General features: G+C 38.2%; 1 protein-coding gene and 1 long non-coding RNA gene across 48 annotated transcripts in view; one reads left to right on the top strand and one right to left on the bottom strand.

Moving 5' to 3' along the window:
* The window catches only part of MAP7 (microtubule associated protein 7), a 175,956-nt gene that overhangs the window by 142,316 nt on the left and 16,613 nt on the right, over positions 1–17,027 (top strand). For 27 of the 47 annotated variants that reach the window (XM_081528805.1, XM_081528804.1, XM_081528801.1 and 24 more), the window contains 3 exons: positions 911–1,021; positions 8,111–8,224; positions 12,920–13,047. In XM_081528805.1, the coding sequence (XP_081384931.1) occupies positions 911–1,021; positions 8,111–8,224; positions 12,920–13,047 (353 nt within the window). Of the gene's footprint in view, positions 1–889; positions 1,022–8,110; positions 8,225–12,895; positions 13,048–17,027 lie in introns of all 47 variants that reach the window. The other 20 variants (XM_081528802.1, XM_081528800.1, XM_081528806.1 and 17 more) reach the window with 5 other exon arrangements.
* On the bottom strand, positions 8,874–12,015 carry LOC145521054 (uncharacterized). The gene is made up of 2 exons (XR_014065058.1): positions 10,466–12,015; positions 8,874–9,443 (listed from the first exon to the last, which is right to left on the bottom strand). It is a non-coding gene; the product is annotated as an uncharacterized LOC145521054 (long non-coding RNA).

Below are 17,027 nucleotides of genomic sequence, written 5' to 3'. Positions count from 1 at the left end.
TTGCATTCAGGGAACGTGATGTACACTAGTGAGCGTAGTTATAGCTTGGTTCCACTGTTCAGAGAGCAAACCATCAGAGTTGATTTTTCCCTTTGATACAGCTATTATTTCTCTTCTAACTTGAACTTGAAGAATTACTCTAAAATTACCCAACAGCAATAAGAATGTTATTAATAAACTTAATTCTGATTGTCTTTGCATGGCCACCGATATTGTTAGGCAAGTTTGTGGGCTGATTCTATAATGTGTCTATAAACCACACTCATCTCTGTGATCTAGGCACACAGGGGTGGTCATTAGTAGATTTAAAAAAACAGAAATGCTCTAGGGGCCATCGTTTCTGCACCTGCAGTGTTGCTTTTTTTGTTTCTGATTAATCTGTTTTTCTATAGTGCACTTTAGTGCCCTCTGTAAAATGACTCTACAAGCAAAAGTATCAGCAAATGCACAGACCCTGGTGTGTTTTATTCTGGTGTTTGCATTCTGTCTCACCAGCACCATTACTGCCGCATTGTTTCTCCTTTGGGAAATTATGAGGCATTCCCTTTTGTAGACCCGCTTTTGCTTCATGGGCTGCCTCCGTCGTTTTTGTTGCCCTCCACTGGTTTTCCTCTGGTCTTCTCCGTTTGTTGTATTGTAACCATATGCTTGAATTTCCCTGCTGACAAACTGGTGAACTGAATAGTTCTTTAATATTTTTATTCTGTATTTTTATTTTCCTATAAGAAAAATGAGTATTATTTCTAGCCTTTAAGTTACCTTAAAATGTCCACTTAGAAAACTGTGCTATAGTAAAGATCTAGCCATAGAGCTGAAAGCATCCAATCCTAGTTTTTCCTTCCATCAGTGAACTAGGAAATTGCAATCCTGCATGCTGGCTGTCAATTAGCATTATCTCCATTTGTTTTAGATCCAGACAGGCGGTCAGTTTCCACCATGAATCTTTCGAAACATGTTGATCCCGTCATTAGCAAGCGGCTCTCCTCTTCATCTGCAACTTTACTAAATTCTCCAGATAGAGGTACAGTCAAAAGGAAAACAAAAAAAGTGTTCTGTTATTTCCTTAATGCTTTTATTTTCTGGATGTTTACAGCTAAGAATAAGCATCTGAAGTTGCTTTCCCTACGTTTCTTAAATAGGAAGAAAAAAACTTCAGAGTAAAAAAGCAATAAACGTCTGAGCAGCATTTTCCTTGCGACAAGAACATGTCTCATTTTAGAACTTGGCTGAATGATTGCATTTAGCAGTGATGAAAAGCGGTGCTTCTCTCAAGTTTTTAGTACAGGAGTTTACAGCTCCAGAAATCACCCACTTATCCACCAACATGCTAATAATCTGTTATGAACATTTATTTCATTTTAATCAGATTGTCTTTGACTTTTCATCTGTACTTGGGGAATTCCAGGCATTAACGTTCTAAAAAACCTTTTTAAATGATTCATGTTGGCAGATTTCATTTTGCTAACTTATTTCTCCTTTAACCAAACCTTTCTTACTGCATTTCTTGTGTGTGTGACTGGTTTTTTTTGGCGTCCATTCATTTAAAGGGATATGGCCCAACTTTAAGAATATTATTATGTAAGCCTCCTAAAAATTTCAATATTCATAGTCCTCCAGTTAACATTTTATTTGAATTTTGAGTTTTATTCATCCCATGGATTTACAGTACATGAATGCTGAGTTACTTATAAAATTAAAGTTTCATTCTACAATATTTATATATCATAGAATGAAAAATCAAGCTTTTAAGATAAGCTACTTGTTTTACATAACTAAAACAATTTTAAATTTGAAAAACCAAAGAATTATTGTGCAATCTAAAAACACATACTCTTTGAAAGTAACAAATTGTGGTTATTTTGAGTGCTTTATTAAGAAACTGATTGGTGTTGAAGTGTTTATAGTCTTTAAAAAAGATTGTAATGTGTGCATGTTCTATATGTGTGCATGTGTATTTGTATATGTTGTATTGTACAAAAGTTATGGTGTCACTGTAATGTATAATATAATGTGTTGATGTTAGAATTAATCTCTTAAAGCAGTAAATGTTTGAACAGCTTCCAATTCTTGCCTTTTAACCTAAATCTTTTTTTAACCTAGTTTGCCTAAATCATTGATATTAGATGGGCCTTTTATATGTTAGAGAAAAGTATTATGAATTGAAGCTCCTTTCATAAGTAGCCTTTATTTTCAAGCCAATTCCCTTATTGTAAAATATAGCGTACTATTCTTAGCAATTGTCTATTCCTCTTTTCTTTGGAATTGGCCACTTAGCACTTGAATTTTATATTTTTGTGAACATGGATCTAAGACAAACCATAACTGGGATTTCACAGTAATTTTCAGTTAAACCTTGCTTATTGAATCCATAGCTGAAATTGGGGCAACGTCGGGAGTGGGGATAAACCGACCAGTATTCTATCCACACTTTTATAGAATGACAGTAGTGTGTCACCTAGTATCTGACACATGACAGTATCTGATTGGATAGTCTGAAGTAATCGGATCTTAGAACTGGGAAAAATTTGGATGGCTCAACTGGATGGCAGAGTCCCTGAGAGGTGAAGGGCCTGACTTCATAACCGGCAGGTTAATCACAGAGAAGAGGGGTTAGAGCAGAGATTGCCAGCTCCCAACTCATGCTGTTGCTGTGCTGCATCTTCAGTTCTCTCCTTCATGGATGTCCTTCCTTAGGTTAATCCTTACTCCATCCTCTCTACCTTTGGGTGAGGTGAAGGGTCAGGGGAAGTTCAGCAAGCAGTGAATAGCTGGAGCCAGGAAATTGCCCCTTGAATCATGGTTCAGTTCAGTTCAGTCGCTCAGTCGTGTCCGACTCTTTGCAACCCCATGAATGGCAGCACGCTAGGCCTCTCTGTCCATCACCAACTCCCGGAATCTACCCAAACCCATGTCCATCGAGTCGGTGATGCCATCCAACCATCTCATCCTCTGTTGTCCCCTTCTCCTCCTGCCCCCAATCCTACCCAGCATTAGGGTCTTTTCCAATGAGTCAACCCTTCACATGAGGTGGCCAAAGTATTGGAGTTTCAGCTTCAGCATCAGTCCTTCCAATGAACACCCAGGACTGATCTCCTTTAGGATGGACTGGTTGGATCTCCTTGCAGTCCAAGGGACTCTCAAGAGTCTTCTCCAACACCACAGTTCAAAAGCATCAATTCTTCGGCGCTCAGCTTTCTTCACCGTCCAACTCTCACATCCATACATGACCACTGGGAAAACCATAGCCTTGACTAGATGGACTTTTGTTGGCAAAGTAATGTCTCTGCTTTTAAATATGCTATCTAGGTTGGCCATAACCTTCCTTCCAAGGAGTAAGCGTCTTTTAATTTCATGGCTGCAGTCACCATCAGCAGTGATTCTGGAGCCCAAAAAAATAAAGTCTGACACTGTTTCCACTGTTTCCCCATCTATTTCCCATGAAGTGATGGGACCAGATGCCATGATCTTAGTTTTCTGAACGTTGAGCTTTAAGCCAACTTTTTCACTCTCCTCTTTCACTTTCATCAAGAGGCTCTTTAGTTCTTCTTCACTTTCTGCCATAAAGGTGGTGTCATCCGCATATCTGAGGTTATTTATAATTCTCCTGGCAATCTTGATTCCAGCTTGTGTTAACTCCAGCCCAGCGTTTCTCATGATGTACTCTGCATATAAGTTAAATAAGCAGGGTGAAAATATACAGCCTTGACGTACTCCTTTTCCTATTTGGAACCAGTCTGTTGTTCCATGTCCAGTTCTAACTGTTGCTTCCTGACCTGCATACAGGTTTCCCAAGAGACAGGTCAAACGGTCTGGTATTCCCATCTCTTTCAGAATTTTCCACAGTTTGTTGTGATCCACACAGTCAAAGGCTTTGGCATAGTCAATAAAGCAGAAATAGATGTTTTTCTGGAACTCTCTTGCTTTTTCGATGATCCAGCGGATGTTGGCAATTTGATCTCTGGTTCCTCTGCCTTTTCTAAAACCAGCTTGAACATCTGGAAGTTCACGGTTCACGTATTGCTGAAGCCTGGCTTGGAGAATTTTGAGCATTACTTTACTAGCATGTGAGATGAGTGCAATTGTGCGGTAGTTTGAGCATTCTTTGGCATTGCCTTTCTTTGGGATTGGAACGAAAACTGACTTTTCCAGTCCTGTGGCCACTGCTGAGTTTTCCAAATTTGCTGGCATATCGAGTGCAGCACTTTCACAGCATCACCTTTGAGGATTTGAAATAGCTCAACTGGAATTCCATCACCTCCACTAGCTTTGTTCGTAGTGATGCTTTCTAAGGCCCACTTGACTTCACATTCCAGGATGTCTGGCTCTAGGTGAGTGATCACACCATTGTGATTATCTGGGTCATGAAGATCTTTTTTGTACAGTTCTTCTGTGTATTCTTGCCACCTCTTCTTAATATCTTCTGCTTCTGTTCTGAATCATGGTACAGGTCTGTAAAACCTGATGCCAAGCTAGACTAAAAGGACAAGGAGGACAGCACTAAATTTGGGGTTTCTACTTCTCTGCCCCCTTATCAAAAGAACTGTGACCCAGTTCTGGTTTAACTGGTGAGGTTAGCCTGGCAGAAAAATCTGGTTCATCCAGAGGTTCCCATGTGGTTCAAGAAGCAATTTTTTTTAAATTAGGCAGAACACTCAGTAGCACAGTGAGAAGGCTCTGTCTTCTAATGAGAACAGAAATCTTCTGCATTTGAACTTCTCTAATTTGAGTGATCTAAGTAATTTGGTTAATATAATTTCTTTTCTGCTATCTATTTGTTAAATTCAATTATGCTTTATTATCGAAGTAGAAAGCATTCTTATCAAATTATTAGAGGCTTTTACAGTCTAGTCTTTAGAGAGTGTACAGCATTACTAGATTGTTTGAGCTTCTCAGCCCTATAGCACAGGCCTTAAAGGTGATGTTAAATTGAAGCTCTGATACTATCAAAGTTGACATTCAACTGAAATGCTCTGCTGGTTATTCAAAATGCTGGAATATTTCCATACCAGTTGGTAAATATCCACTTCCCCAAGCTGTGCTTCCCCAGGCCCTCCAGAGCTAAAGAGTGTTACCTACTAGCTCTGTGCCTTGCCCCATCAGTTTTTCAATGTTTTGATTATCACACCTGGATATAGAGTCACATAGACTGATAAAATGACCCTAGTTAAAGGAAACCCCTGATTACTAAAGATTTCTGTAATTGCTGCAACAGAGACAATATTGCCACTGGGAATTTTTGCATTAAAAGTGTTTATTATTAAGATTCCTTCTTCACCAGTTTTTTCCCCCCCTTCAAAGAAGACGGATAGTTTGAAAAAAATAAGAAAGAAATTGGCTACTCTTAGCTGAAAATTAGTCCATACATTTTTTTTCCCCAGAATCTAGATTAGAGGACGTGGTGGTGGACCTAAAGCTGAATTCTGCCCGCACGTTCTGTTTGGCCTGAGAATGGGTTTTTTGTTGTTGTTACTGTTTTAGTTCAAACTATGCCATCATATGAAAAAAAAAAATGGAAGATTTCATAGAACATTTCAGGATGTAACAATATGTGCCTGATTTCTACCTGGCACCCATCATTAGGAACTAAATAGTGATTTCCTGCTTGTGGAGAAACAGGGCAGCACAAACACCTGTAATGTTTAGTTGCCTCCTGGGACCAGATTGTCTATTAAGGGAATTGTCAACATCTCATTTTAACTGCTTAAGGAGGTTCAAAACTATAGTTGTTTCATGAGAATTAATACCTTTTCCTTCAGCAGCTTATCTCAAGATCAGGCCCTTCTAGGTTGAAAAAATTTTAGAAAGTAACTCTCCTGTACTAACCTTTACTAAAAATTTATCTTATGGTGGAAGAGATCTATTTCTCTCTTGCTCAGGGCATAATTAAGAATATGGTAGAACTGAAAGCATATTTCTCCTAGCAACATCTTTCATTCAGAGTTTCGAAGTTATTAAAACAAATCTCTTTGGATTTGCTTTAAACACAAGTCAAAGAGGGTGTTTAATGATCTTCATTTGAAGCAGATTATTTGGTTGATGCCTTAAAGATGAAACAGAAATAGAGCAATTGAACTTCTTAATCGAGGAGAAAAAGCAGACATGTCTTTTCAATGATAGACCATCTCTGCAGTTTTGAGTCATTTATTCTACAGAGTTTATCTAAGAAAAGGGAGGATTCACCTCTTCTTTCCTTTATCATCTACTGAAATTATAATTCTGTTGACGATTTTAATTTAATCCTGATTACTTTCCCCACTGATTTAATTCTCTGAATGTATTCTAATTTTAGGTTAGATTATGTTCTGTTGATACACACACACACACACACACACACACACACACACACACACACACACACACACACACACACACACACACACACACACACACACACACACACACACACTGCCATACTATAGTTTATAATGGCACTTATCCTATTGTGCATTCTACCAACTGTATTATAATAGTTTTTATAACAGATGTTTTTTATTTATGTCTTCACATCAGCAGATAAGGTTTAATTTAACCATGAAGACTCTCCCCCAAAACCCAGAAAATCTAATAAACTATTTACTAATTCTTAAATTCACCAGTGCCTGATCAAAATGGCTACTCTTTTAAAATAAAGTCAGGTGATTAAGGTACTTATTGGAGGTTGGTACCTCCCTTTGAAATAGCAGATATTTTCTATAACAACCTTTAATGCTGGATGGCTTCTATTAACTAAAATTAATTTTCTGGAAGTTAGAAGTCATTTCTTTAAAATATATATAAAAAATTATTATAAGAATAGTTGCTCCAGAGGCCAGAGGACTTGCACCAGCTGTTTGTGGTGTAGAACAGAGTGGCCTTGTCAGGTTTAGACAGTTTTAAAGGTTTTTATAAGTGATTTGGGAGTATGTTCTAAAATATACAGTCCTCCCTTGACATCCATGGGAGGTTAGTTCCAGGAACTGCTGCAGACACCCAGATCCTCAAGTGCTTGAGCCCCATAGTGAGCCCTCTGCATCTGCAGGTTCTGCATTCATGGATACCAAGGGCCAACAGTATACTTAGTGGGAAAAATCCACATATAAGTGAACCTGTGCAGTTCAAGCTGTGTTGTTCAAGGGGCAAGTATATATAATCACTTTATTTTAGTGATATTTGTAGGATTTTGCAAGCTTCTTTCCTGATATCTTTGGAAAGTAGCTTCTGTATTTTCATAGACCATTACTGGAAGCTAATAGCATAAGCAAAGTAATTTATTTGTAATTAGCATGCATTTCCTAACAGTGGTCTTGTGAAGCCCCAGTACAATTTGGGACTCTACTGCATTGTATCATTTTAAATTTATTTTCTGGATTCTTCACACACCCACTAGTAATTTCCAACATTATGGTTATATTGGATTTTGGCTTTTTTATCTTAATTTTATGTTCAGCTTTATCCTTATCCTCCATCAAAAGTTTTATGTTCTTACCAAACCAGGGACCCGAAAGAACCTGCTTGCTGAATGGGGAAGACAAAAGTTCTATACAGAACTTTACATGAGTCCTCTTTCATTTTATTATATCTAATTCTGCCCCTCCCAGTTACCCACATAGCAGTTCATGGAGATGTAGCAAAATCTAATGGAGACCCTTTCTATCTTTATTTACATATTTCCAGTCTCACATTAAGCTGCCCAAGCCTGTGATGAACTTGGCATGCAGGATACTTAGGATGCCCTTTGGCTGAGGTGTATGCCTTAGGCCGACTGCACATCCTGATGAGGGCAGCTAGGTTCGATGGACTCAGAGAAACATGCCAAACTCGCTTGAAATGGTTCTTCTGTTTTGTTACCTGTTGACCCCATAGGCAGGTGGTTAGCAAAAGCCATGTCCATAAACCTAATATAGAGCCTGCCACAGACTTAACACCTTGAAGAGAGCCAACCTTATGGAATAGCCGCTCCTCTGAGCAGAGTCCCTCCTGCCCCAACTCGGCACCACCTTCCTCCCCGGACAGCCTGGTCTCTTGTCGAGGTTTCTCTCCGAGGCCTGGGAAGTCAAAGGGGTTATGGCCTGCACCCGCCTCGCCCCTGGAAAGAATGCTTCTAACATCTCGCTTATGTGGTGACGTTTAGCTCGCCGCCTGCAGCTCAGCCCGTGGGAGAGCAGCGTGGTTAACAGACTGCTGACGCCCACACATGCGTTCCTGGCCAGAAGTAAAAGCACAGCAGCCTTGTCTGGAGATTCAGGTAAAACTGTCAAGGTGCAACTTTCTCAGTGAGGTAAAGTCCTCCTTTAGAAGCCCTCTCTGAACCACCCCATTGTCATCTAATCACATCTCAGTTCTTCCCATTGTGTGCTTCTCCTCCTGGTGGGATGGCATTGGAAATATGTGTGCTGGTGTTGGTTTCATGCCCCTGGCATTGTTCCTCTGTGCTTCCATCTTAGCATCTTATCTGGACACCAGATGCCAGGCAGACAAATGATGTCCCTCCCTGTGATCAGGTGGCTCCAGAGGCTTCTGTCAGTTCATAACTGTTACTAGAAAATCCTATCCCTTCCCTTCCTTTCTGTCTTCGCATATGAGCAGATGATCAAAGGTAGAAGTAATTTAAGATTGAATACTACTTTGTGGACTTGGGGATAATATCAAAGCACAAGCCTATTTAAGCATAGTGTTTCATAAATGTGGCCGTGGGCTAGGCACTTATCCTCCCTGGGCTAGGCTTTTATATGTAATCGAGGAATAGTATCCTTTCAAAACTCTAAGAGTTGTGGAGAAGGCTAATTACAGTGTTCTTGGTTGTTACATTACTTTGAAAATATGTAAAATGTGCCAAGTTCTAGTTATTATAATTAGTTATAACTCCTCTACTTTTTTAAAATGTAAAACATGCCTGAATGAGCCAATTAGTTTAATAAGAAGTTTGTATAGTCTACACCTAGCTGGAAAAAAACATACATATTAGGCTTTTGGCAGTGTCTTTCTCACAGTGAGTTGACTTAGGTTTTCCCAAATATCCACGTGACCAGCCCTCATCTTTGGTAGGTAGGAAACTGCATTGCCTCCTCATAAAGCTCCCTTTAAGGCTTGCCTTTGCAAGCCTCTTCATGTTCACTAACCCTCTCTTTTTTTTTTTTAATAATAACCCTTGGTAGTCTTATGATGTCTTTCATCTGTAGTGCCCAGTGAGCTAGTGTCAACCTGACTTCTCACAGTACCCCTGGGAGGCAGTCAAGAAAGCAAGTACAGGCATTCCCACCACCTTCCTGTGGAAAGCAAGAGACTGACAATAAGTGACTTGCACCAGAGCCACTTCGGTGGACTAGATCTTAGATGTGCTTCTATCCTTGGCACCCTTGTGATGCTCTGTGTACCATCATGCATTCAACTAGCTGGACCACAGCGATCTGTGTTTTCTGTAGAGCAACTCTTCTGTCAGCTGTCACATTGCATCTGAGATTTTTCTGGAGGAAAAAGTACAAGATAATTTATTTTTATGCCCATTTTGTTGTACTTACATACAAGTCATGAAAGTTTTTCTTTATGTCCAGCTAATTGAAGAACCTTTGAAACTGTTTTTCAGTCATGTTTCCTAGGATCCAAATAGTTTGTCTCTTGTGCTTCTAAACCTGCACTGTGTGTTGTTTCATACTAAAGGACTGCCTCACAGCTACAAAAAAACAAACAAACAAACAAAACTGTCTTCCTTTGCTATTTCTGTCATCACTAACTTTTGTCAATTCTTTCACTCTTCCTCTAGTCTCTTCCAACACCATTTCCTCATTTTCCACCCATTTGACTTACCCATCTTTCCACCTTCCGTCATCGTTACGCTCAATCAAGGTGCTTTTTAATCTGCTAACTGGCTCTTGTTTGCAACTTTTACATCTTCCTTTTCACAAACTGATACAGTTTTGTCATTTATTTTAATGTGAAGCAATGCCATACATAGCCTTTACTTGTTTGTTTTATTAATACATTCCTTAGATCATTGTTACCTATTATTACATTGATACAGCTTGTATTTAATGAACCAAAACTGGTGTTTAAAATTTTCCGTTTGAAATTATTTATGTTAATGTCTCTCACATTTATTTTGTCAAAAACACTTTTCCCATCACTTTTATTTTTCCAACCCCTCTCCTTGATTTTTTTTCTTGTCTTCCTATTTTTAATGTCGTTCCTTCAGTTCACCTTATATCCAATTGCCATTGGCAAGAGGATGACCTACATCTAGAGCCAGGGTTATCATAGCAGATCAAAACAGCCGCTCTTACCCCTAGGGTGTCCGGTGATTGTAAATTCCCAGAACAAGTAATAAGAGCAGTTGAAAATTGGAAATCAGTCTCATATGTTTCATTTGTGACCACTGCTTTGGGTTGATTTTTCCTTGCCCATTTTTTTAAAATACATTTAAGATATATGTGATTATTGGAGCTCAGGATTAAATGAATTAACATAAGCAAAAAGAAGCTTAGAATAGTACCTGCACATAGTAAGCACTTAATAAATGTTGTTATTCTACCATGTAGTTATTCTCTCTGCTGCACATCAACAACATGAACTGTATTATCTTTTCTCTGCAGCCACTATTTCAAATAGAAAATACCAAATGAGTTAAATTAATGCATATTTGCTACCAAGAGTAGAAAGAAATACAGATATTGTGGAAGACTTGCTCAAAGACATTTCCATAAAAGAAATTTTATGTTTAATAAGACTACTTTGGGATATGGAGGGCACTCTAGGGAGAAAAAAACAAATATTGCTCTTCCTTTTCCTTCAGAAAGGCAAGATCATTAGAACTATTGATTTAAAGGTTTCAGGTTTTTCAGTAGTTGCTGTTAAGAACAGCAATGAATTCCATGAAATGTAGTCTCCTTAGAATTAACCGGACAATATTTCTTGAACAGTTGAATTTGAAGATTTTTGTGTAGACTGCGTCAGGTAGGTTTCTTCCTTTCCTTCATATTCACTCAGCACTGTAATAAAGAATGAACCAAAGACATGATGAGATCGGTTTACAGCCATGATGGTCTCAGGAAATGTTCCATAGATACCCCCTGAAATTATTACTTCCCGCTAGAGGAAAAAGAAATCATATTTCTGGGCTTCATTCCTTTTTCAGTGTCAGACCCATGGCCTCAGAGAAAGGCTGTCATCTAGGGTTTCTTGATCGTTGAGCAGTTAATGACCTCTGGCTGTGCCCTGGGCTGTGTGTGCCTCTCTTGCTCATTAATCCCACAGAAGTGCCTTGCGCTAGGATGTTCATCTTTAAAGGCACTGGATTGGATTGGAAGGGGTTTGCATTAATGAACTCTTTCCTTATCTGGGAAGGACAAGTGCTTTGTTGTGGCACTTAAGAAAAGGTTAAGTTTTCAAATCGTTTTGCCTGTGATCACAGTAAGCCAAATGAAGAGGGTCTACTTCACAACATAAAGGAAACTTCCTTCACCATTAAGGTCTTAAGCAGAGCTTTATGTCAGTTTGCAAGTAAGACATATATCTTTTGAGGAGAACTGAGGGAATGCAAAGTGTTTCAGCTTATCCAAGAAATAAGAGTTCTGTTTTCAGATGATGGGAAAAGAGTGCCATTTCCAGTTGATCCACTGCCTTGACCATTCAGTGATAACCACAAGATACTACAAGGCATTTAATGAAAGAGAACACAAAGGTGAAGATGCAATCTGACTGACCTTCTGTCTATAGAGTAAAACAAAATAACATAGTTTTAACCATAATTCTGAAATTAAGATGACTTTGAATTTGTCTTATGAACTTTTGAGTTTAGAACTTATTAACTTAATACTATTATATTCAGTTGATGTAATAGTATCTTTAAAAAGTTGCTACAATGGCGAGGGTTGGGTAAAGTCATAACATGGTCCAGATACATAGTATCCCCTTCAGTAGTCACGTTTGTCTTATTTTCCTAGAAAACAAGATTTCTGGATAAAATACGAAAATGAACCTTGGATTATTAGTACCCAAATGTCTGATACCTATTCAGTGTTCTGTGAATTTCTTTAACCCCATTATTACTCAGAATCAACCACTTGATTAATGACAATGTTCCTTTGAAAGTAAGGTCGGAAACTATGTGGTTTTCACAAAAAAAAAAATCTTAAGTAAAACTGTAAAAGCCATTCATGATTCAACTTTATTTTTGGCAATTCTAACATATTCATGTTCTCTTCACCGTTTTAAATGATGACACCCCTTTTCCCTATATGTTCTTCTGCTTGTTATGAACCATCCAATGCCTTGGCTTTTGGGAAAACCCAAAAGCATGCATTTGATTTGCCTTTAAGTAGATAAAACATTTACAGAATTTTTTTTTCTGGAAATTATTAGTTATTCTTGTAGCAAGTCTTAACACCTAATGAGACTTGGTCATTTAATATTTAAAAAATTCAGTTGCTTTGTTTCCCCACTGGCTGTTGAATTTTACTCCCAAAATAGCTGCAATGTATCTTGCTTGCCTGCTTGCTCACTTGCTGTCTTTCCACCTTTTGTTCCATGTGAAAGCTAATTAGGAAAAATCTGATTATAAACAATCCTTATCTTAAAATTATCTGTCACTAATATAGCATTTTACCAGAACCATCTGTTTATAGGAATATAAGGCCTTTGCTTTTTGTACGGCTGACGTCTGTATCTTTAATTAAAGTATTTAAATAGCCAAATAGTTTATATATTCCTGATTTTTCACTTGGACGTGCCCTCCTTTTGGACACACTGTAAATAGGACCGTGAGGAGAATTGAGCGTGATGGTTCTGGAGGCCTTTAGGTAATAACACTTCTCCCTACTTTTCTCTCTATCTCTGCTTTGCTCCTTGTCCTGATCCTGCTTTTGGCTTTCCTTCAACTGCTCCTCTGGCACTCTTGTGTGTAAAACAATCACCTGCACCCTAGTTATCCCCATTTGTCCTCGTTCAGCATCTTGCAGCCCCATCAACATCACGCCCTACAGAGCTGCACACTCTAGAAATCCACTGGAGCGACCAAAATTCTTTGTAACACCACCCGAGGGCTCCACGCGGAGGAGGACTGTTCACGGCACAGCGGTGAGTAGCTCTTGGGAAGCAAGCCTGGTGAGTCTGCGCTGTTCTTGTGCAGAGTGGACACCGCCCCGAAGTGCAATGCGGATGTCAGAGCGGGCCATGCCAACATCCATCATCACTTCCACCCCACCAGTCTTGAGTCGGCTTGGCTGAGTGGTCCTGCCCCTACACTTTGTACCCACTTGGGGACTCTACTCCCACAGAAAATCTAAATTTGAAGATGAAAACCATTCTTTGTTCAAGCATGTCTGAGTGGCTGGACTGCCATCTGACTGCTTCCAAGCAAATCAGTACAATACCAGCATACTTTACGTGTGAAAGTAAGGAAAGCTTTGAAGGGGAAGTGGGCCTGGACTGCTGCCTTTGCATTTTAGTCCAACCAGCTCCAGAAGCTAGCTTCAGTCTACATGTAGTTCACTAAAAAGCAAGATAAAGACTTTTTGTCTGTTTAGCTAATCCGTGTCAAGGCTCAGATCTTAAAATATAGTGACAAAGTATTTTGAAAACACTAATTACCTGCTAAGTAATTCTTGAAAGGCTGTTGGGCTCTGTTACAGAGTCACATTTTGCAAGTGAAGAATATAATTTGTACTTGTTGTTACTGGTAGAGTGGCTGAACTAACCTCAATGTTCACCATGCTGTAAATGCAATGAGATCACTTGTATGTCTCCAGGAATATTTCTTCTTCTTTAAGCCACGTATTATTTGGCACCTGTTGAAAGATGTAGACATTTGTATTTTAGTGTTAAGGGACCCCCCAGTCAACCAGGAGATCTCATTGTGCCTCTCTCATGGTAATAGCATGACCCATGAAAGGCTGGAACAATGCTTTAACTTCCCAGAGCAGTTCAAATGTATAAAGCTGATGGACACTTAAAAGGATTTTGCTTAGACCTTTGAGGATAATTCAAGAGTTGTGAGAGTTTGATGGCTTTGCCTATAGGCAGTTTTCTTTCAAGCCCCTCAAGCTTTCAGGAATCAACATTTAATTCATGATTGAGTCAGACCTCCAGCCCTTGAAGCCAGAAGTGAAGCTACCTTTGAAGTCTGGGAAGTTTACCATCATTAGCACGTTGGTGCTTCAGAAAGCCTAGCTGTGGCCAGATAGCAATAGTCAAGCAGAACAGCTTTGGCCCTGAACACTGGATACTTATTGGGTAGGGAAAAGTGTTTACCAAAGGAAAAATATCTTGTTAGAGATTAAAAGGAAAATTAACACACCAGGAGGAAAGTGTGAGAGCCGATCCTCCAACAGATTAAATGAGAGGGATTTGTCATCACTTGATCCACAACCTGTATTTTCTCCCCGGTTTTGTTTTGTCTTTTCCATGCCTCTTTCTTTCTGTATTTGATCTATTGGCTACCTTTTCGTTTCTTTACAATTAAATATTTAGGCAAATACTTACTGTCAGAAAACGACTCACATAATTTATATTCCAGAGCTGCACTGCAGAATTCAACCAAGCACTTGAAAATGTGACTAATGAGACTGACAGATCAAATTTGAAATTTATCTTTTAAACAGTTTTTAATTGTGACAAAAAACAAAATTTACCTTTCCAGCCGTTTTTAAGTGCACAGTTCAAAAGCGTTAAGTATATTTACATTGTTATGCAACCAATCTCCAGAACTTTTTAAATCTTGCAAAACTGAAACTGTACCCACTACGCAATAACTTTGCATTTCCTTATCCCTCAGCTCCTGGCAAGCACCATTTTACTTTCTGTTCCTATGAATTTGATTACACTAGATAGATACCTCACATGCATGAAACCATACTGCATTTGTCTTTTGTGACTGACTACTTGCACTTAGCATAATATCCTTAAGTCTGTCCTTCCATATTGTAGCATGTGACAAGATTTCCATTCTTTTTAAGACTAGTAACACTCCATTGTGTATGTGCATACACACACACACATATGTATTGACACACCACATTTTGTTAATCTGTTCATCTGTTGATGGACATTTGAGTTGCTTTTTCCTTTTGGATATTGTGAATAGCATGGCTATGAACATGGGTATGCAGATATCTCTTTGAGATCCTGCCTTTGGTTCTTTTGAATATGTACCTGATTGTTGGATCTTATGGTAATTCTATTTTTAATTTTTTAAGTAACTGCTACACCGTTTTTCATAGTGACGATACTATTTATTTACATTTTAACCAACAATGTACAAGATCTTCTACTTTTTCACATCATCAGCAATATTTGTTTTGTTTTTTAAATCGTAGCCTAAGGAGTGTGAGATGATCTCATTATGGTTTCAATTTGCATTTCTGTAATAGTCAGTGATGTTGAGCATCTTTCTATATGTTTGTTGGCCATCTGTATATCATCTTTGGAGAAAAATCCAGTCAAGTCCCTTGCCCATATTTTTAATCTTAATTTTTAGTTTTTTAATCTTTTTTTTAATTTTTATTGAAGTTTTTATATATTATGGATATTCCTTATCAGATATATGATTTGCAGATATTTTCTGTCATTCTTTAGGTTGCCTTCTTACTCTGTTGATTGTATCCTTTGATGTAGCTTTTAAGTTTGTAGTCCCATTTTCCTATTTTTGTTGTTGTTGTTGCATGTGCTTTTGGTGTCATATCCAAGAAATTATTACCAAATCCAATATTAGGACTCTCCCCACTTTTTTTTTCTGGGAATTTTATAGTTTGAAGTCTTAGCATTTAGGTTTTTTCAGCATTTTGAGTTCATTTTTGTATATGGTATAAGGTATGTGGTGTAAGGTAAGGGTCTAACTACATTCTTTTGCATGTGGGATATCTAGTTTTCCCAGCACCATTTGTTGAATAGACTATCTTTTCCCCATTATGTGCTCTTGACACCTTTGTCAAGGCTCCTTTGACCATATACTCAAGGGTTTATTTTTGGTGCTCTATTCTGTTCCATTGCTCTATAAGTCTGTTTTTATGCCAGTACCATACTGTTTTAATTACCATTGCTTTGTAATATGTTCTAAAACCAGAAAGTGTGACTTCCAACTTTGTTCTTTTTTCAAGACTTTTGTCTATTCAGGGTCCCTTGAGCTTCAATATGAGTTTAGGATGGAGTTTTCTATTTCTGCCAAAAAAAAAAAAAATGATGTGGCCTTTTGATAGACAGTGTATTGATTCTATAGATTGCTTTGGGTAGTAGTGATATATTAGCAATAACAAGTCTTCCAGCCTATGAAAATAAGAGGTCTTCCCATTTATGTTGCATCTTCTTTAATTTCTTTCAGCAGTGCCTTCTATTTTTTACCGTCTTCCATGTCCTAGGTTAAGTTTATTCCTACATATTCTTTTTTTGATGCTGTTGTAATGGTATTGTTTTCTTAATTTTCTTTTTAATTTTCTTTGGTTTATCTAAATTCAACTGACTGCTCTTGAGCACTTGAAATACATTTGTGAGACTGAACTTAACATTAAGTTTTAATTAATTTAGGTCCAAATTCAAATAGCCAAATGTGGCTAGTGGCTACCATTTTATTCAGTGTAGAATGCAGAATATTTCTATCATCCCAATTCTTTTGTACAGTGCTACCTTGGAATATCTGTTTATATTTTCTCTCTTGTAGGTTATTTGTATTCTAAACCTAACTCTAACTGTAAAATTAAAGTCTTTGTCCTGCTGGTAAGTTGTCCAGACCAGTGGCATGGGCAGCTTACTGTGTGTGTTTCCACCTTAGTCTTGTGTAAAGTGTTAACAGGAAAGATTATTATACAAACCACTGGATATTAGATTAGGATAAGAATTAGGAGCACCTTCACATGTGTGGAACTCAAATAAGTGATTGAGTCTAAGACCAACAGAAAGATATTTGAAAGACATTTGTGACTTTAGCCACATTAAAATGTTTTGAGAAAAAGAAAAGCAATTCAACCACTTAACGCCAACCTCCCTTGGGAAGGGAAGCATACTTGCCACCCTATACACTTGCAAAGAGGGTTCCATATGGCGGCTACTGCTTCATCTACCCAAGG

This window comes from Giraffa tippelskirchi, chromosome 9 (assembly GCF_054371585.1).
Source record: "Giraffa tippelskirchi isolate mGirTip1 chromosome 9, T2T-mGirTip1v1.2.pri, whole genome shotgun sequence".
NCBI lineage: Eukaryota > Metazoa > Chordata > Mammalia > Artiodactyla > Giraffidae > Giraffa > Giraffa tippelskirchi.
Note: the sequence above shows the minus strand (reverse complement) of the source record. Positions and strands in the feature narration are given on the sequence as shown.